The sequence below is a fragment of the Lynx rufus genome, unplaced genomic scaffold (assembly GCF_022079265.1).
Source record: "Lynx rufus isolate CCGP_SWC_20201006 ecotype Redwood Valley unplaced genomic scaffold, mLynRuf1.p SCAF_8, whole genome shotgun sequence".
Lineage (NCBI taxonomy): Eukaryota > Metazoa > Chordata > Mammalia > Carnivora > Felidae > Lynx > Lynx rufus.
Window position 1 is genome coordinate 73,858,478 of NW_025814896.1, and position 13,944 is coordinate 73,872,421.

Here is a 13,944-nt window from a genome sequence, read left to right on the forward strand (position 1 = left end):
TTAGCAGTGTTTCTACCCACTTACCCATTCGTGTTCCTTTACATCTCCCTAAATGCAGGACTGTCCTTCTTTTTGCCCGTGTCCCTTTGTTCATGCTGCTGCCATGTGTCTGTTCAAGTTCTACCATCCTTTAAGACCAAGCTGAAAGTTTCTCCTACAGCCTTCCAGGGAGAAATAACCTTGTCCCTTCTTCTGCATCTCTTAGCCCATTGTTGTCATTGCTCTCATGCTACCTGTTGGAGTCCATGTGGTACAGTAGCTGTCTGGGTCAATGTTTCTCATTCAATAAGCTACTTGGGCAGTAAAGCCCATGTCTCTCTTCCCCACTGCACATATTGTAGTGCTATGGACACAGAAGCTCTTCCAAAAATGTGAAGGCATGAATGGAGCTTTGCCTAATATACTTTGTCTTGCCTTTCACTATTACTACTGGTACTTCACATTGTAAACTGTGTTGGGGTGAAAATTAACTTAATTTTTTCACCTATAGCAACATGGAACGGTTTGGGGCAATATTTTTGTGACATGCACATCCTCACATACTGTAAACTACTGTAGAAATCTGAATTGTTATATCATATTAGAAGTTGCTCAGTACTCTCTGTGGTTATTGAACCAGTAAAACTTAAGGCTAAAGAGTTCCTACTCCACACTGGCAGGCATGTGAGGTCGAGAAAGCATGTGAATACCGAGGAAGCGAGAACAGTGGGAAGCCCAGATAACACACCAAGTCACAGCAAATACAAAGTCCTAAACTTCCAGAAGTTTGATGGACATACAGTTTTAAAATGGAAGTGTCATACATCCTTGATAAAGCAGTAAAATCTAAAAGGAAATCATAATTTGAGTTCAAACATGGTTCTCTTCTAAGGATGTGAGTGAATTTCTTCTGCTTTTTTCCCTCAATAGCCAGACCTCCCTTTTCCTAAAATTAACTTTGCTAGCCAATACATATGTGTATACTTAATGTAAAAATTGTGTTAATAAATATACTCTGAAAAAGTAGTAAGACACCCATTAAAGTAGCAAAACTAAATAAAATAATAAAACCTAATTGTGCACTAAATTATGGAGAACCTAATATACAGTATTCATATTTTTGGCAACATTAAAAATTGACTCAGTAACTCCAGCAGACAATTTGACAGCATATAAGAAAAGCTGTAATTCAAAATGACAAGTATGTTGACTGTGTGTATTTCATACATATTTCTATGTATCAAGTTAAGTGAAAGAGAAAAATAGAACTCAAAATAGCATCTATTCACTGATTTCCACTGAAAATGCGTGTATGTAAATTAACATATAAACAGAGGGGCAGGAAATTTAGAATAATATAAATAGAATTTAATAATCATTAGAATCTTTTCTCTGTAAAATTAGTTTCTTGGTTTTTACATTTAGATACATCAAAAGGTTACTTACATACCTTTTAGGGATGGCATTAGAGGATCAAAGACATTGAATACAGATACACTGGTACCCAGTAACTTGACCTCTGTATTTCCAGGAAGTTCTCTCTCTTCCGTACCTAGTAGTTTGTAGAAGGAAAGATCAAGAGAGTTAAGTGAACTTTGAAATCTTTCCCTCATAAGGTAGCCCCTCACACCAGTTGCCTGGGGAGAGAAACCAGATGTTTTAGAAAGAGGTTGAGAAGCTGATTCTGTCATTGCTTCTAATTCCCATTTTGGGCAAATAAAGGAATATTGTGATACAAATATTCTCTGCATAAAAAGGATATTTCAATCTCAACAATATAGTCTCTGTTGCCCAGATAACAATGACTGGGGTGGTGGTGGGGGGAGGGTGAGCCATATTTCTTCAGCAACGATGTACTGGAAGCCCTATATCACCTTACCAGCCAAGAATGGGAGATCCACAGAGTTTGGTGGTTTGGCTGTGGTAAAAGTCAAACCGTGGCAGATCCTGAGCTAGAACCCACATCTCCTGGCCTCAGTGCAGGGAAAAGGCCACTAAGCCTGGGGTTGTGAGCTGGCAGAAGCTGTGCCTAGAGCCCTCCCCGCTGAGTCCTCTTGTCTGCTGCTGCCTCTGCGCTCCACCAGGGCTAGTGTGAACTCTTAGCATGAGAGTCCTACCTGGAGCCCTCAGTGTCACCGACTCCGCCCAAAGGCACGTGCCTCCACCTGCCCCATCCCCATTCGCCAGTGTAAAGGTGGAATGGACAGGTGGTACAGAGAGGCTTCCACATGAACATCCCCCAGTGAAAAGAGAGTCTTGTCCTAGAACAGCCTCAGATCACACATGTATGTGAATTGGAACAGGAGCAGCTCTACCTTTCTTTTGAAAAGTGATAGAAAAGTGAGTAGTCAAAACAGGAGATTATTAAGATTTCCCTATTTAACCATGTGAACAGGGCACCAACATTGGTCATAACCTAGCTGGTGGCACCATCTGTGTACTCTGGACCCCATATCCAGCCATCTCTTATAAGCCAGCTCGTTTGAGGAGGTTCTGTGGAGACCTGATAGTACATTTGCCCCTTATTAGAAAAAGAAATTATCATGGAAATACAAAACAGGCAAATGATGTGAAAAATAGACAACAAATAAGCAATTATACATTGGGGTTTAGATTAATCTATACTTGCCACTGTTCCACAGCAAATGGAAAGACATTTTTAATGAAAAGCATTTCTTACAATATAATCCGTAACTCTCTGTGAACAGGAATGAATGAATTTACATTATCTCACTTAATTGAGTGACTCCTTAGCTTTGTGAACGTATTAGCATTGTCTAGGGAAAATGGGCCCATCTTTGTTTTTGTGCTTACAAGATAGAAGGTGCTTCCACATGAATAGAAAACCAGAGTAGAAACAGAAAGGTTCAGCCATATAAATCTTTTTTAGTTTAATATTATCCTCATATTTTTTAAAATCTTCACTGAATAATACTCATTTCCTCAAGGACACCTCTAAGACTAACTGGATTTCACTGTGTTCAATTCTGAAAATCTATGCATTTTTTATGAGCCCTGAATGCAAGGACCAACTTGTAATTGGGTAGAAATTCTCTCTTTCTAATATGCCCTTTACTATTGACATTAAGTACCTTAGAATTATTTCTGGACTTTGTCACTATCCATAATTAATACATACTGTGACTGGAAAGATTTAAAAGGACATTACCTCGACTCTAAAAACATGGCAAACCCCCCCCCCCAAAACCTCCAACTGGTCAAGGAACAATGGATTTTCAAAGCTAAAGCCAAGTCTCTTTGGGGGGAGGGGTTGGGGTGTGAAAACTGGGAAAAAATAAAAATGTAGCCAATCCTATTTCCAAACCAGGCAGAAATAGCCTCCACCTGCAGAATTTTAGAAAAGGTCACTATCTTAAAGAAGAGGTGTGATTGTAGAGGCACCCCTGGATTTGTGCTATTTCTTTGTTTCTCGTCATAGTCACAGACTGGGGTAGAAAGCTGTATAATCGTGAAGACGAGCTGATGGGGCCTTGCAGAAATTCCAATAAAAAGCCAAAAAAATTAATGTACCCTGAGAACTTCTTTAAAAGACATAAAACTTGAACTGCCATTTTAAATGTGTGGATGCTTGCCATCTAAGGACATATTAATAGAGCTACACAGGTTACAAAGGAAAACACAAAAGGTAGACTTAATAAATGGAAAAAAGACACTGAATACCAGTGCCATGTTTTTTAAAGAACTGATCATTAAAACAATTAAAATTTGTATAGCTAGATAACATAGCACATTTCTTTCCCTTCATAGCATCCATACACGCATTCTATCTTTATCTCCCTCGTCATCCTCAGTGTCACCAATCTCCTCCACGCTCATTGGAAACTAGCTTAGTGGGAGGATCACAGAGGAAATGTGATATGATTACTATAAGCCTTAGCAGAGCTTATAATCTAAAAACAGAGAGAGGAAGCTCCAATCTGTCAATCAAATCACAAAAAATACAGAAGCATGCTAATACAGAAGCACAACCAGGCCATCCCAAAAGGTATGGAAAGAGTGAGTAATATTGGTAATGAATAGGAAGCCATTACCAGTCCCCTCTCCCAAACGTATAGAGAAAAGAGGCCTTGAGGACACCAGGGTGACTCAGTTGGTTAAGGGTCCAACTCTTGAGCTCAGTCAGGTCTTGATCTCAGGGTAATGAATTTGACCCCCAACTCTGTTAAAAAAAAAAAGAAAAGAAAAAGAAAAAAGAAACCTCACACAATTTAAAGCCTGATAACGGTTCAGCGTAAGGACATATCATTCATTGTGATTCAGAAGACACATTTGTTTATAGTAATCACCTGATGATCATTTAGGACTTGTGGAAAGCATGAAATGTCTCTTCTAATACTGAGCCTAGTAGCTCGAAATGGTTCATGTAACTTCCAAATCCTTGCCTCATACTTACCAGCAGTCCAGGATTGAGGAGGATCTGTTAGTGAAGCCAGGCTCTTCCTTCCTCTGACTCTGCTCCTTCCTCTGGAGAAGGAGCAGACCATGGTTCCCGGTAGCTTGGGGAATAGTGTCTGGCCCCAGTAAGGGCACTCACAGTTTGGGCATTGGTTAGCACTTGGGGAGCGTTGCCAGATGTAGCAAATAGAAATACAGGAAGTCAAATAAATTTTAATACAAAGTATGTCTCAGGCCATATAAGTGTAAATACATAATTTAAATATTACATGGACCTACAATAAGAAATTACTCATTACTTATCTGAAATTACAGTTTAAGTAGGCTTCCTTTATTTTACCTGGCAACTCTAATGTGGCATTGACCCCAGACTTGGAAATAGTTGATCACATACTTGTGTTTCTTTATCCTCTCATATTGTGGGTCCTCCGTAGACCAGGAAGACACTCTGTTCAACTGATACGTGTTGAGTCTGGTCACCTATATCCTAACCAGCACGAAGCTAGGGTAGAATCGCTGACTCCATATACTCCTCCTATGAATCTGGCTTGTGAGGAGGCAGCAAAGGAAAGACTGACTTCACGGCTTCTTTGGTCTTGAAGGGAAAAAGCAAGTTAACAATTTTGGTTTTCAAATTTAATTGTACATACAAAGTATTTTTTTTAAGTTTTTTTTCTTGGAAAACAACCCAAGTGTCTACATTATAGTAACCATTGGTAATCTTATAAATAATATTTAATACTAAGGGAAAATGTTCACTATATAACAATTGAAAAAAGATCAGAAAATAGGATGTTCATTATCATCCTGGTTTTGTTTTTCAAAAGCACATTTATGTAGAGAAAATGACAGGAAATACACCAAAGGTAGGCCTATAAATTGAGGTGATTTATAAATTTCCTTTATCTATATTTTCTAAGTGTCCTATAACAAGCCTACTACATTTAAAATAGGGAAACAAAGAGGTTAGGATTTTTTAATTATAAAATCATCTTGTGAAAGAATTTTTGAGATTAAATTTATTTTCTACAAATGCTCTTATCTTGGAGGTTTAAATAGAACCCAGTTTTTTTAAGCTGAAAATATAGTCACAAAGCCAAATGGTTCTTTGAATAAATGTCATGAGATTTGTCATAAAATAGACAAGGTTTTTGAGATATAACTGAGAGGCTTCTCCCGGCTCCGTGTCTGACACTGGAATGTTAGATCAGTGATTTAATTCATCAACCAGTTGTTGTACGTTACGAAGCTCAGCTATCACTGTTACACATTTCATTCAGTGAGGTCCCTTCAGCATATGATACTTCTAATGTATTGGAGCCTAAATAATATTCTTAAGATCAATTTTGTATTCATCATTACAGTGAATGAAATGTTTTGGTGTTTCATCGAAGAAATGAGTCACTTGACATTTGTGTTGTTTTCATACAGCTGATGGAAAATGTCTGGTGTCGGTTGGTTTAGACGATGTTCACAGTATTGTGTTTTGGGACTGGAAAAAGGGAGAAAAGATAGCCACCACAAGGTAAGAAGGTGCTGAGGTCTTGCAGCATCCTGCTGATTATCTTGCTCCAGTAAAGGTCACTAGTTTTCATTTTCTAGGGAGATTTCTTTCATCTTCAAACTCAGATGGAATTCACACAGAAAGCTTAACACCTGAGGGAAAACATACTGCAATATTTCCTGGTGACAAACCTGACTTACAGCAGTTAATGTTTGTTTCAGGGAACTGGAAAATTCTGAAACACTTTCCGGGGAGTTACTTGTCACTTGGGTTTTAGTAATACATGTGCTGTCTTTATCAAAGCTTTTTCCAGCAGTAGAAAAGCAGCTTTTCTCAGACTTGGGCCTTGTCCCTTGTTTTTCTACAGTCTTGCATCTGGTGAAGGAGTGTCAATGTCACTCTAGTCAGAGGTACCATTTGTCATGAAGCTGTCGCATGCTGGAAAAGGAGGCCCCATCGTGTGCATCTGCCACTCGCTTTCAAAGCAGGCAAATTGTTTCCCTAATCTCCCTGTCTTATAAATAGACTTTTCTAAGACCGTCTGCTGTTTATAGACCACCTGTCCTCCGTTACCCCAGGCTCCCTCCCTGCTGAATCAGCCTGAAGTCTCAACACTACTTTCTACTCCTACTTACATAGGGCTTAGCTGTGTGCCCAGCCATGATCAGAGGTCAGCACAGTTGGCAGCCAAGGCCCAGTGATCGAATTTGTTGCCCAAGACAGGTTATCACTTTCCCTCTCCACTAGTTCTTGTCTACATTAACCAATTTCCCTTCTGTCTTTCGGTATAAAATCATTTTTAAGTTAATGGCTTTGAACCCCAGTATTCACTTTGTAAATTAATACTTCCCTTCACAATATTACATAAGAAAAAAAGGGTTTTTTGCAATTTGATTTAGTAAACGAAAATCTCTCCGTTGCCGGGGGACTCAGAGGAGGAGCAGATGGAGCCCTGAGGACTCCAGCTGACTGTCTTAGGAGAAAAAGAAAAGCTTTTCTGATAAGTGTGGTTGAGATTAAATTCTTGGCAGCAAAAGACAGCTCCCAAATCTGCCTGCCCAAGTGGGCCTTCCTGGTATCTGTCAAGTATTCCTCACTGTTCTATCACCCCCAACTGGCACTCGGATTCCGCTCTTAATTAGAACTCTCCTTTCCCTTTAGACTCATGTACTGAATTTTAGTTTAATATTTCTGATAACATACCAACTGCAGTGCAGATTATTGCAGGCAAAGCCTTTGTCTGCATCTCCAAAGCAACAGAAAAGCAATTTTCCTGCTAAAAAAAAACCCTGTGCAACCTTCTGTGTCTCCCCTGTTGTATGCCAGAAACATTCATAGAAATGGAAGAAAGAAATTTTTATTAATATGTCAAAGGTATCTATTCGATATGCTTGGTAGTGTCACTTCTATTTAGTTAACACAAAGTGACTTAACATCATTATGTTAGTAACACACTTTATTTGTGGAATTGCTCCCAAGCCTTATGTCACATTCCTAAAACAGGACACCTGCAAAATTGCCCTCCAAGAATATTTTTGCATTGTAATATTAACCAGGGCTCTTTCCAAGAAGGAATGTCAAGGATTGCTAAAGTTCTTTGAAGACTACTAGATTTTAAAATAACAAATAAGTAAATATTTCCATAAATGCCTATTTCCATCACATTTACACATATTTATATGATCATATAAATATACACATAAATAAAAACCTATTTATGACATTAAGTTACATACTTAAGCAGATAGAAACATTAAAAACTGAGGCATAAGGGTGTCTGGCTGGCTCAGAGTAGAGCATGCAACTCTTGATTTGGGGTTTATAAGTTTGAGCCCCATATTGGGTGTAGAGAGTACTAAATATATATATATATATATATATATATATATATATATATATATATATATATGTATGTATACACACACACACACACACACACACACACACACATATGGGACCTGAAAGAAGTGACAAAGGAAAACAGGTGATACTTTACTGATGGTACCTTACTGGCTTCAAGGAGTCTTCTTGGTTCCTGAGAGGGCTTAATTTACTCTTAGAAAGGCCAGATCAGTGACACCCCTCCTTTGCACTTTTGTGTGTCAAATCATTGCCAGCGTTGGGCACTAGCAAGGCTTAGCAGTGAGCCTGCTTCTGGCAGCCGGCACTGCTTTGGCCAGACGGTCTTCTACAATAATCCCTCTCTCCCAGGATGTGAGAGTTCCCTGTGGAGGGATGGACAAGTCAGTAGCCATGATGGTGTCACCACCAATGCTGCAGGTGCCCAGTGGGAAGGTGTGCCTCCAGAACAACACTGCACTCTCCAAACCCACCCCTCCGTTGTGAAAATGTTTAATCGAAGCTTCTTTTTTATCAGCTCAGAGAAATTAGAAAAACTCAAGATTGGCATGTAGAGATCTTATTGCACGATCTCTCTGAGACTTGATTAAATCTCTTGGAACAATTTTTTTTTTCCTCTTTGTTAACTTTCATAAAAGATTTCAGTTCCCTCCATTAAAAATGAATTTTTAAGTCTTTTTTTTCCTTTTGAAGTTTGTTCATGTTTTAGTGTAACCTACAAGTAACCCATTTAATAACCAAAGTCAATCTCTTACGGGCCGTGATTAAATGGCCTAATGTCAGGGTCAGAGATGAATAATGAGATAATCTGGTACCTTTCTTTCCCTTTACTTGCATTTCTAATGCACCAGTAATAGGGCTATGGGGGACAGTGGCTAATTATTCTTGATATGTTTCATCTCAAAAGTTTGAATGCAGTAGATGAAAGATAGAGTTATCAAGGTGCCTAACAAGAATAATTGGGCTGTCAATGTGAAATAACTATGCTACTGGAAAGCCTGGGACACCATGTAGGCCCAGGATGAGCAGGTGTGTATGTACTTCCGTTTTAGCTTTGTTGCTTTATTTATTATAGGTCCCTACCTTTACACACCTTTAGTGAATATGACGAAGCCTCCTGTATACCAAATTGGCACATTTCTTTTCTCACTTTCCTTTTTAAAAATGTGTATTTTTTTTTTAGAATAACATTTCTTGAAGTGAAAACAGAGAGTTTTCAAAATAGTGTGTGATCCTTACAGAAATTCAAAGTCCAAAAAAGCACTGAGAAGAAAATGAAAATCACAATTACACTGCCCACGACATAGCCAACGTTTTAGCATACATTCTTCGGTAAACATTGGTCTAGTATTTTGATCCATTTTTATTCATAGGTGAGATTGTATAAACACAAAACAGTGTTCATGTCTGTACAGGGAATGTAATTCGTTATACCTGCTCTCAATTTTCCTGTCAGTTTTCTCTAGCATCTTTTCTTTAAAGTTTTTATTAATGATTTAGAATCTGTGGGGATTTTCCTCCAATCAAGAAATCTTTGGATGCTTAAAGTCTCTTAGGGTTATCTGGTTTATTTGTCCTCTTGGTGTTCAGCACATTTTCTCTTCTTACATATCTAAACTTGTATCTCTGTCTCCTACTTGTTTCTAATACTTCCAGTGATGTGTCTTGGCCTTAGTGTCCATGCTTCACTTTGGACTTTGATACAAACGAAGGGAGAAAGTTCAAAAATCAATTCCTTCTCCTTTCCCTGCCTGTCATTCTGGGGTCCATGCAATGGGTATGGAGATGTCTGTCCTGTTCTCTTAACTTACTATGGAAAATTTCAAAGGTACGCAGAAGTGGAGGAAACAGCATAATGGACTCCCTTCAGCCCTGTTGCATCAACCTACAGATGGTACAGATCTCTCCCCCCTCATTTTTTTCTCTTATTACTTATTTGCTAAAATGTTTTAAAGAAAGTTTAAGACCACTTGTCATTTGACCTGTATATACTTCATTAAGCATTTCTAATTTTAAAAGCATATTTTTATTTTATTATTTAATTGAAGTAGAGTGTACAATATTATGTTAGTTTCAGGTGTACAACATAATGATTTGACATTTATATACATTATGAAATGCTTACCATGATAAGGGTAGTTATCTGTCACCATACAAAATTTTTAAAATATTACTTTGTTTCTTGCTGTCCTTTGCATCAGTGACTTAGTTATTTTGTAACTTTAAGATTGTACTTCTTAGTCCCTTTCAGCTATTTTGCTCATTCCCCACCAGTATGTTTTCTGTACTTATGAATCTTTCTATTTTGTTTGATTTGTTCATTTGCTTTGGTTTTTAGATTCCACATGTGAGTGAAATCATATGGCATTTATCACTGTCTGACTTTTTTCACTTAGCGCAATACCCTTTATGTCCATCTATGTTGCCACAATGACAAGATTTCATTATTTTTAATAGCTGAGTAGTATTCCAGTGTGTGTGTGTGTGTGTGTGTGTGTGTGTGTGTGTGTTTGTGTGTGTTTGTACACACCACATCTTCTTAATCCATTCATGTATGGATGAACACTTGGGTTGCTTCCATAGCTTGTTTATTCTAAATAAAGCTGCAGTAAACATAGGGGCACATATATCTTTCAGAATTAGTGTTTTCATTTTCTTTGGGTAAATACCCAGTAGTGAAATTACTGCATCCTATAATATTTCTGTTTTTAATTTATTGAGGAACCTCCATACTATTTTGTCAACAGTGGCTACACCGATTTACATTCCTACCAATGATGCATAGGTTTCCCTTTTCTCCATATCCTCACCAGCACTTGTTATTTCTTGTCTTTTTGATAGTAGTCATTCTGATGCGTGTGGGGTAATACCTCATTGTGGTTTTGATTTGCATTTTTCTGATAATGAGTGATATAGAACATATTTTCATGTGTCTGTTGGCCACCTGTATGTCTTCTTTGGAAAAATATCTATTCAGGTCTTCTGCCCATTTTTTTTAAAACTTACTTATTTATTTTGAGAGACACAAAAAGTATGAGAGCGGGGAATGGGCAGAGAGAGGGGAAGAGAGAATCCCGAGCAGGTTCCATGAGGTCAGCACACAGAGCCCAATGCAGAGCTTGAACTCAACAAAACTGCAAGATTATGACCTGAGCCGAAACCAAGAGTTAGATGCTCAACCACCTGAGCCACCCATTCACGCCTGTCCATTTTTTAATGGGATTTTTCTATGGTGTTGAGTTGTATAAGTTCTTTATTCTGGATATTAACCTCTTACTGGATATGTCATTCGCAAATGTCTTCTCCCATTCACTAGGTTGCCTTTTTGTTTTGTTGACAGTTTCCTTTGCTGTGCTAAAGCTTTTTATTTTGGTGTCTTGATAATTTATTTTTGCCTTTGTTTCCCTTGCCTGAGGACACCTATCTAGAAATACGTTATTGAGGTCAGTGTCCAAGACATTACTGCCCATGTTTCATTTTAGGACTTTGATGGTTTCAGGTCTCACATTTCGGTCTTTAATCTATTTGTGTTTACTTTTGTATAAGATATAAGAAATTCCTTTTCGTGTACCTTTCCAATTTTCCCAGCACCTTTCATTGAAAGGCTGTCTTTTATCCATTATAAATTCTTGCCTCCTTTTTCATAAATTAATTGACCTTATAGGCATGGATTTGTTTCTAGGCTCCTTATGCTGTTCCATTGATTCATGTGTTTGTTTTTGTGCCAGTACCATACTGTTTCGATCACTATAACTTTGTAGTGTATCTTAAACTCTGGGATTTTGATAACCTCCTGCGTTGTTCTTTCCCAATATTTCTTTGGCTATTCAAGGTCTTTGAGGTTCCATACAAACTTTAGGATTATTTGTTGTAGTTCTTTGAAAAGTGCTATTGATATTTTGATAGGGATTGCACTGAATCTTTAAAGTGCTTTGGGTATTATGGGCATTTTAACAATATTAATTCTTCCAATCCATGAGCATCATGTATTTTTCCTTTAGTTTGTGTTGTCTTCAGTTTCTTTCATCAATATCTTACAGTTTTCAGAGTGTAGTTCTTCAACCTCTGTGGTTAAATTTATTTGTAGATATTTTATGCTTTTTGGTGCAATTATAAATGGGATCTTTTTAAATTTCTCTTGCTGCTGTTTTGTTATTGGTGTATAGAAATGCAACCGATTTCTGTGTATTAATTTTGTATTCTGCAACTTTATTAAGCTCATTTATTAGTTCCAATAGTAAGACCATATATGAAACACCCACGGCTAACATCATACTGAATGGTGAAAAACTGAAAGCTTTTCCTCTAAGATCAGGAACAAGACAAGGATGTATACTCTTACCACTTTTATTCAACATAGTACTGGAAATACTAACTGCAGAAATCAGGCAAGAAAAAGAAATAAAAGGCATCCAAATTGGTAAGGCAAAAGTAAAACTGTCACTATTTGCATATGTCTTGATTGTATATAGAGAAAACCCTAAAAGACTCCACCAAAGGTTCCTCCATGTCTTCTCTTTGCCAATTAAAGCTGCTGTAAACATCCATACAGATTTTTGTGTGGATATAAGTTTTCAAGTCCTTTAAGTAAATACTGAGGAACACAATTGCAGGGTATCATGGTAAGAATATATTTAGTTTTGAGGATTTTTTTTGTTTTGTGTGTGTGCGTGTGTGTGTGTGCGTGTGTGCACACGTGCGAGGTCGGAGGGGGGGTGGTTCATTGCTTTTTTTAATCTAAATTTTAGTTAGCTAACATATGGTGCAATATTGGTTTCCAGAGTGGAATTCAATGATTCATCACTTACCTTCAACACCTAGTGCTCATCCCGTCAAGTGCCCTCCTTAGTACCCATCACTCATCTAATCCATCTCTCACCCACCACTCTCCATTAACCCTCAGTTTGTTCTCTATTGTTAAGAATTGGTTGTGGTTTGTTTCCCTCTCTCTTCTCCCCCGCCCTTCCCATATGCTCATCTGTTTTGCTTCTTAAATTCCACATATGAATGAAATCATACGGTATTTGTCTTTCTCTGATTGACTTATTTGGCTTAGCATAATACATTCTAGCTCCATCATTCTAGCTGCCATCTAGCTCCAATACATTCTAGCTGCCATCATTTCAAATGGCAAGATTTCATTTTTTGATGGCTGAGTAATATTCCATTGTATATATGTACCATATCTTGTTTATGCATTTAACAGTCAATGGACATTTGAGCTTTCTTCATAGTTTGGCTATTGTTGATAATGCTGCTATAAAAATTGGGGTGCATGTACCCCTTTGAATCTGTATTTTTGTATCTTTTGGGTAAATACCTGGTAGTGCAATTGCTGGATTGTAGGGTAGTTCTATTTTTAACTTTCTGAGGAGCCTCCATACTGTTCCCCAGAGTGATGGTACTAGTTTCCACTTCTACCAACAGTGCAAGAGGTTCCCCTTTGTCTGCATTCTTGCCAACACCTGTTGTTTCTTGTAGTGCTAATTTTAGCCATTCTGACACGTGTGAGGTGGTATCTCATCATGGTTTTGATTTGTATTTCCCCGATTATGAACGATGTGGAGCATCTTTTCTTGCATTTGTTAGCCATCTAGATGTCTTCTTTGGAAAAGTGTCTATCCATGTCTTCTGCCCACTTCTTTACTAGGTTGATTGTTTTTTGGGTGTTGAGTTTGATAAGTTCTTTATAGATTTTGGATACTAACCCTTTATCAGATATGTGGTTGTAAATATCGTCTCTCATTTCATAGGCTGCCTTTTAGTTTTGTTGAGAATATGTTTAGTTTTGTAAGAAACAGCCTGTCTTCCAAGGTACCTGTACCATTCTGCATTCCCATCAGCAATGTACAAGAGCTCCTATTGCCCCACATCCTCCAGCATTTGGTGACATACACCAATTACTTTAAAAGTTCATCTTTTCCCCCTTGATTTGAGATCCTATCTTTGTTATATACTACATTTTAATATTCATTTGGGTCTCTTTACACATGTTCTATTTTGCCATTAGTTTATCAATTTGTGCACCAATACCCCACTGTTTTAATTATGGAGGCTTTATAAATTATATTAATATCTAGGAGAGCTACTCTTCCCACTTTTCCTTTTTAGAGTTTTCCTGATGATTACTGCTGGTTTATTCTTCCATGAGAACTTTAAAATCAAGGAGTCTAACCCCAGATTAA

At 37.7% G+C, this 13,944-nt stretch overlaps 1 protein-coding gene across 4 annotated transcripts in view; it reads left to right on the forward strand.

Moving 5' to 3' along the window:
• EML6 (EMAP like 6) overlaps positions 1 to 13,944 on the forward strand; it is a 271,991-nt gene that overhangs the window by 178,357 nt on the left and 79,690 nt on the right. For all 4 annotated transcript variants that reach the window (XM_047068057.1, XM_047068059.1, XM_047068056.1 and 1 more), the window contains exon 16: positions 5,827 to 5,920. In XM_047068057.1, coding sequence (XP_046924013.1) covers positions 5,827 to 5,920 — 94 coding nt within the window. The remainder of the gene's footprint in view (positions 1 to 5,826; positions 5,921 to 13,944) is intronic.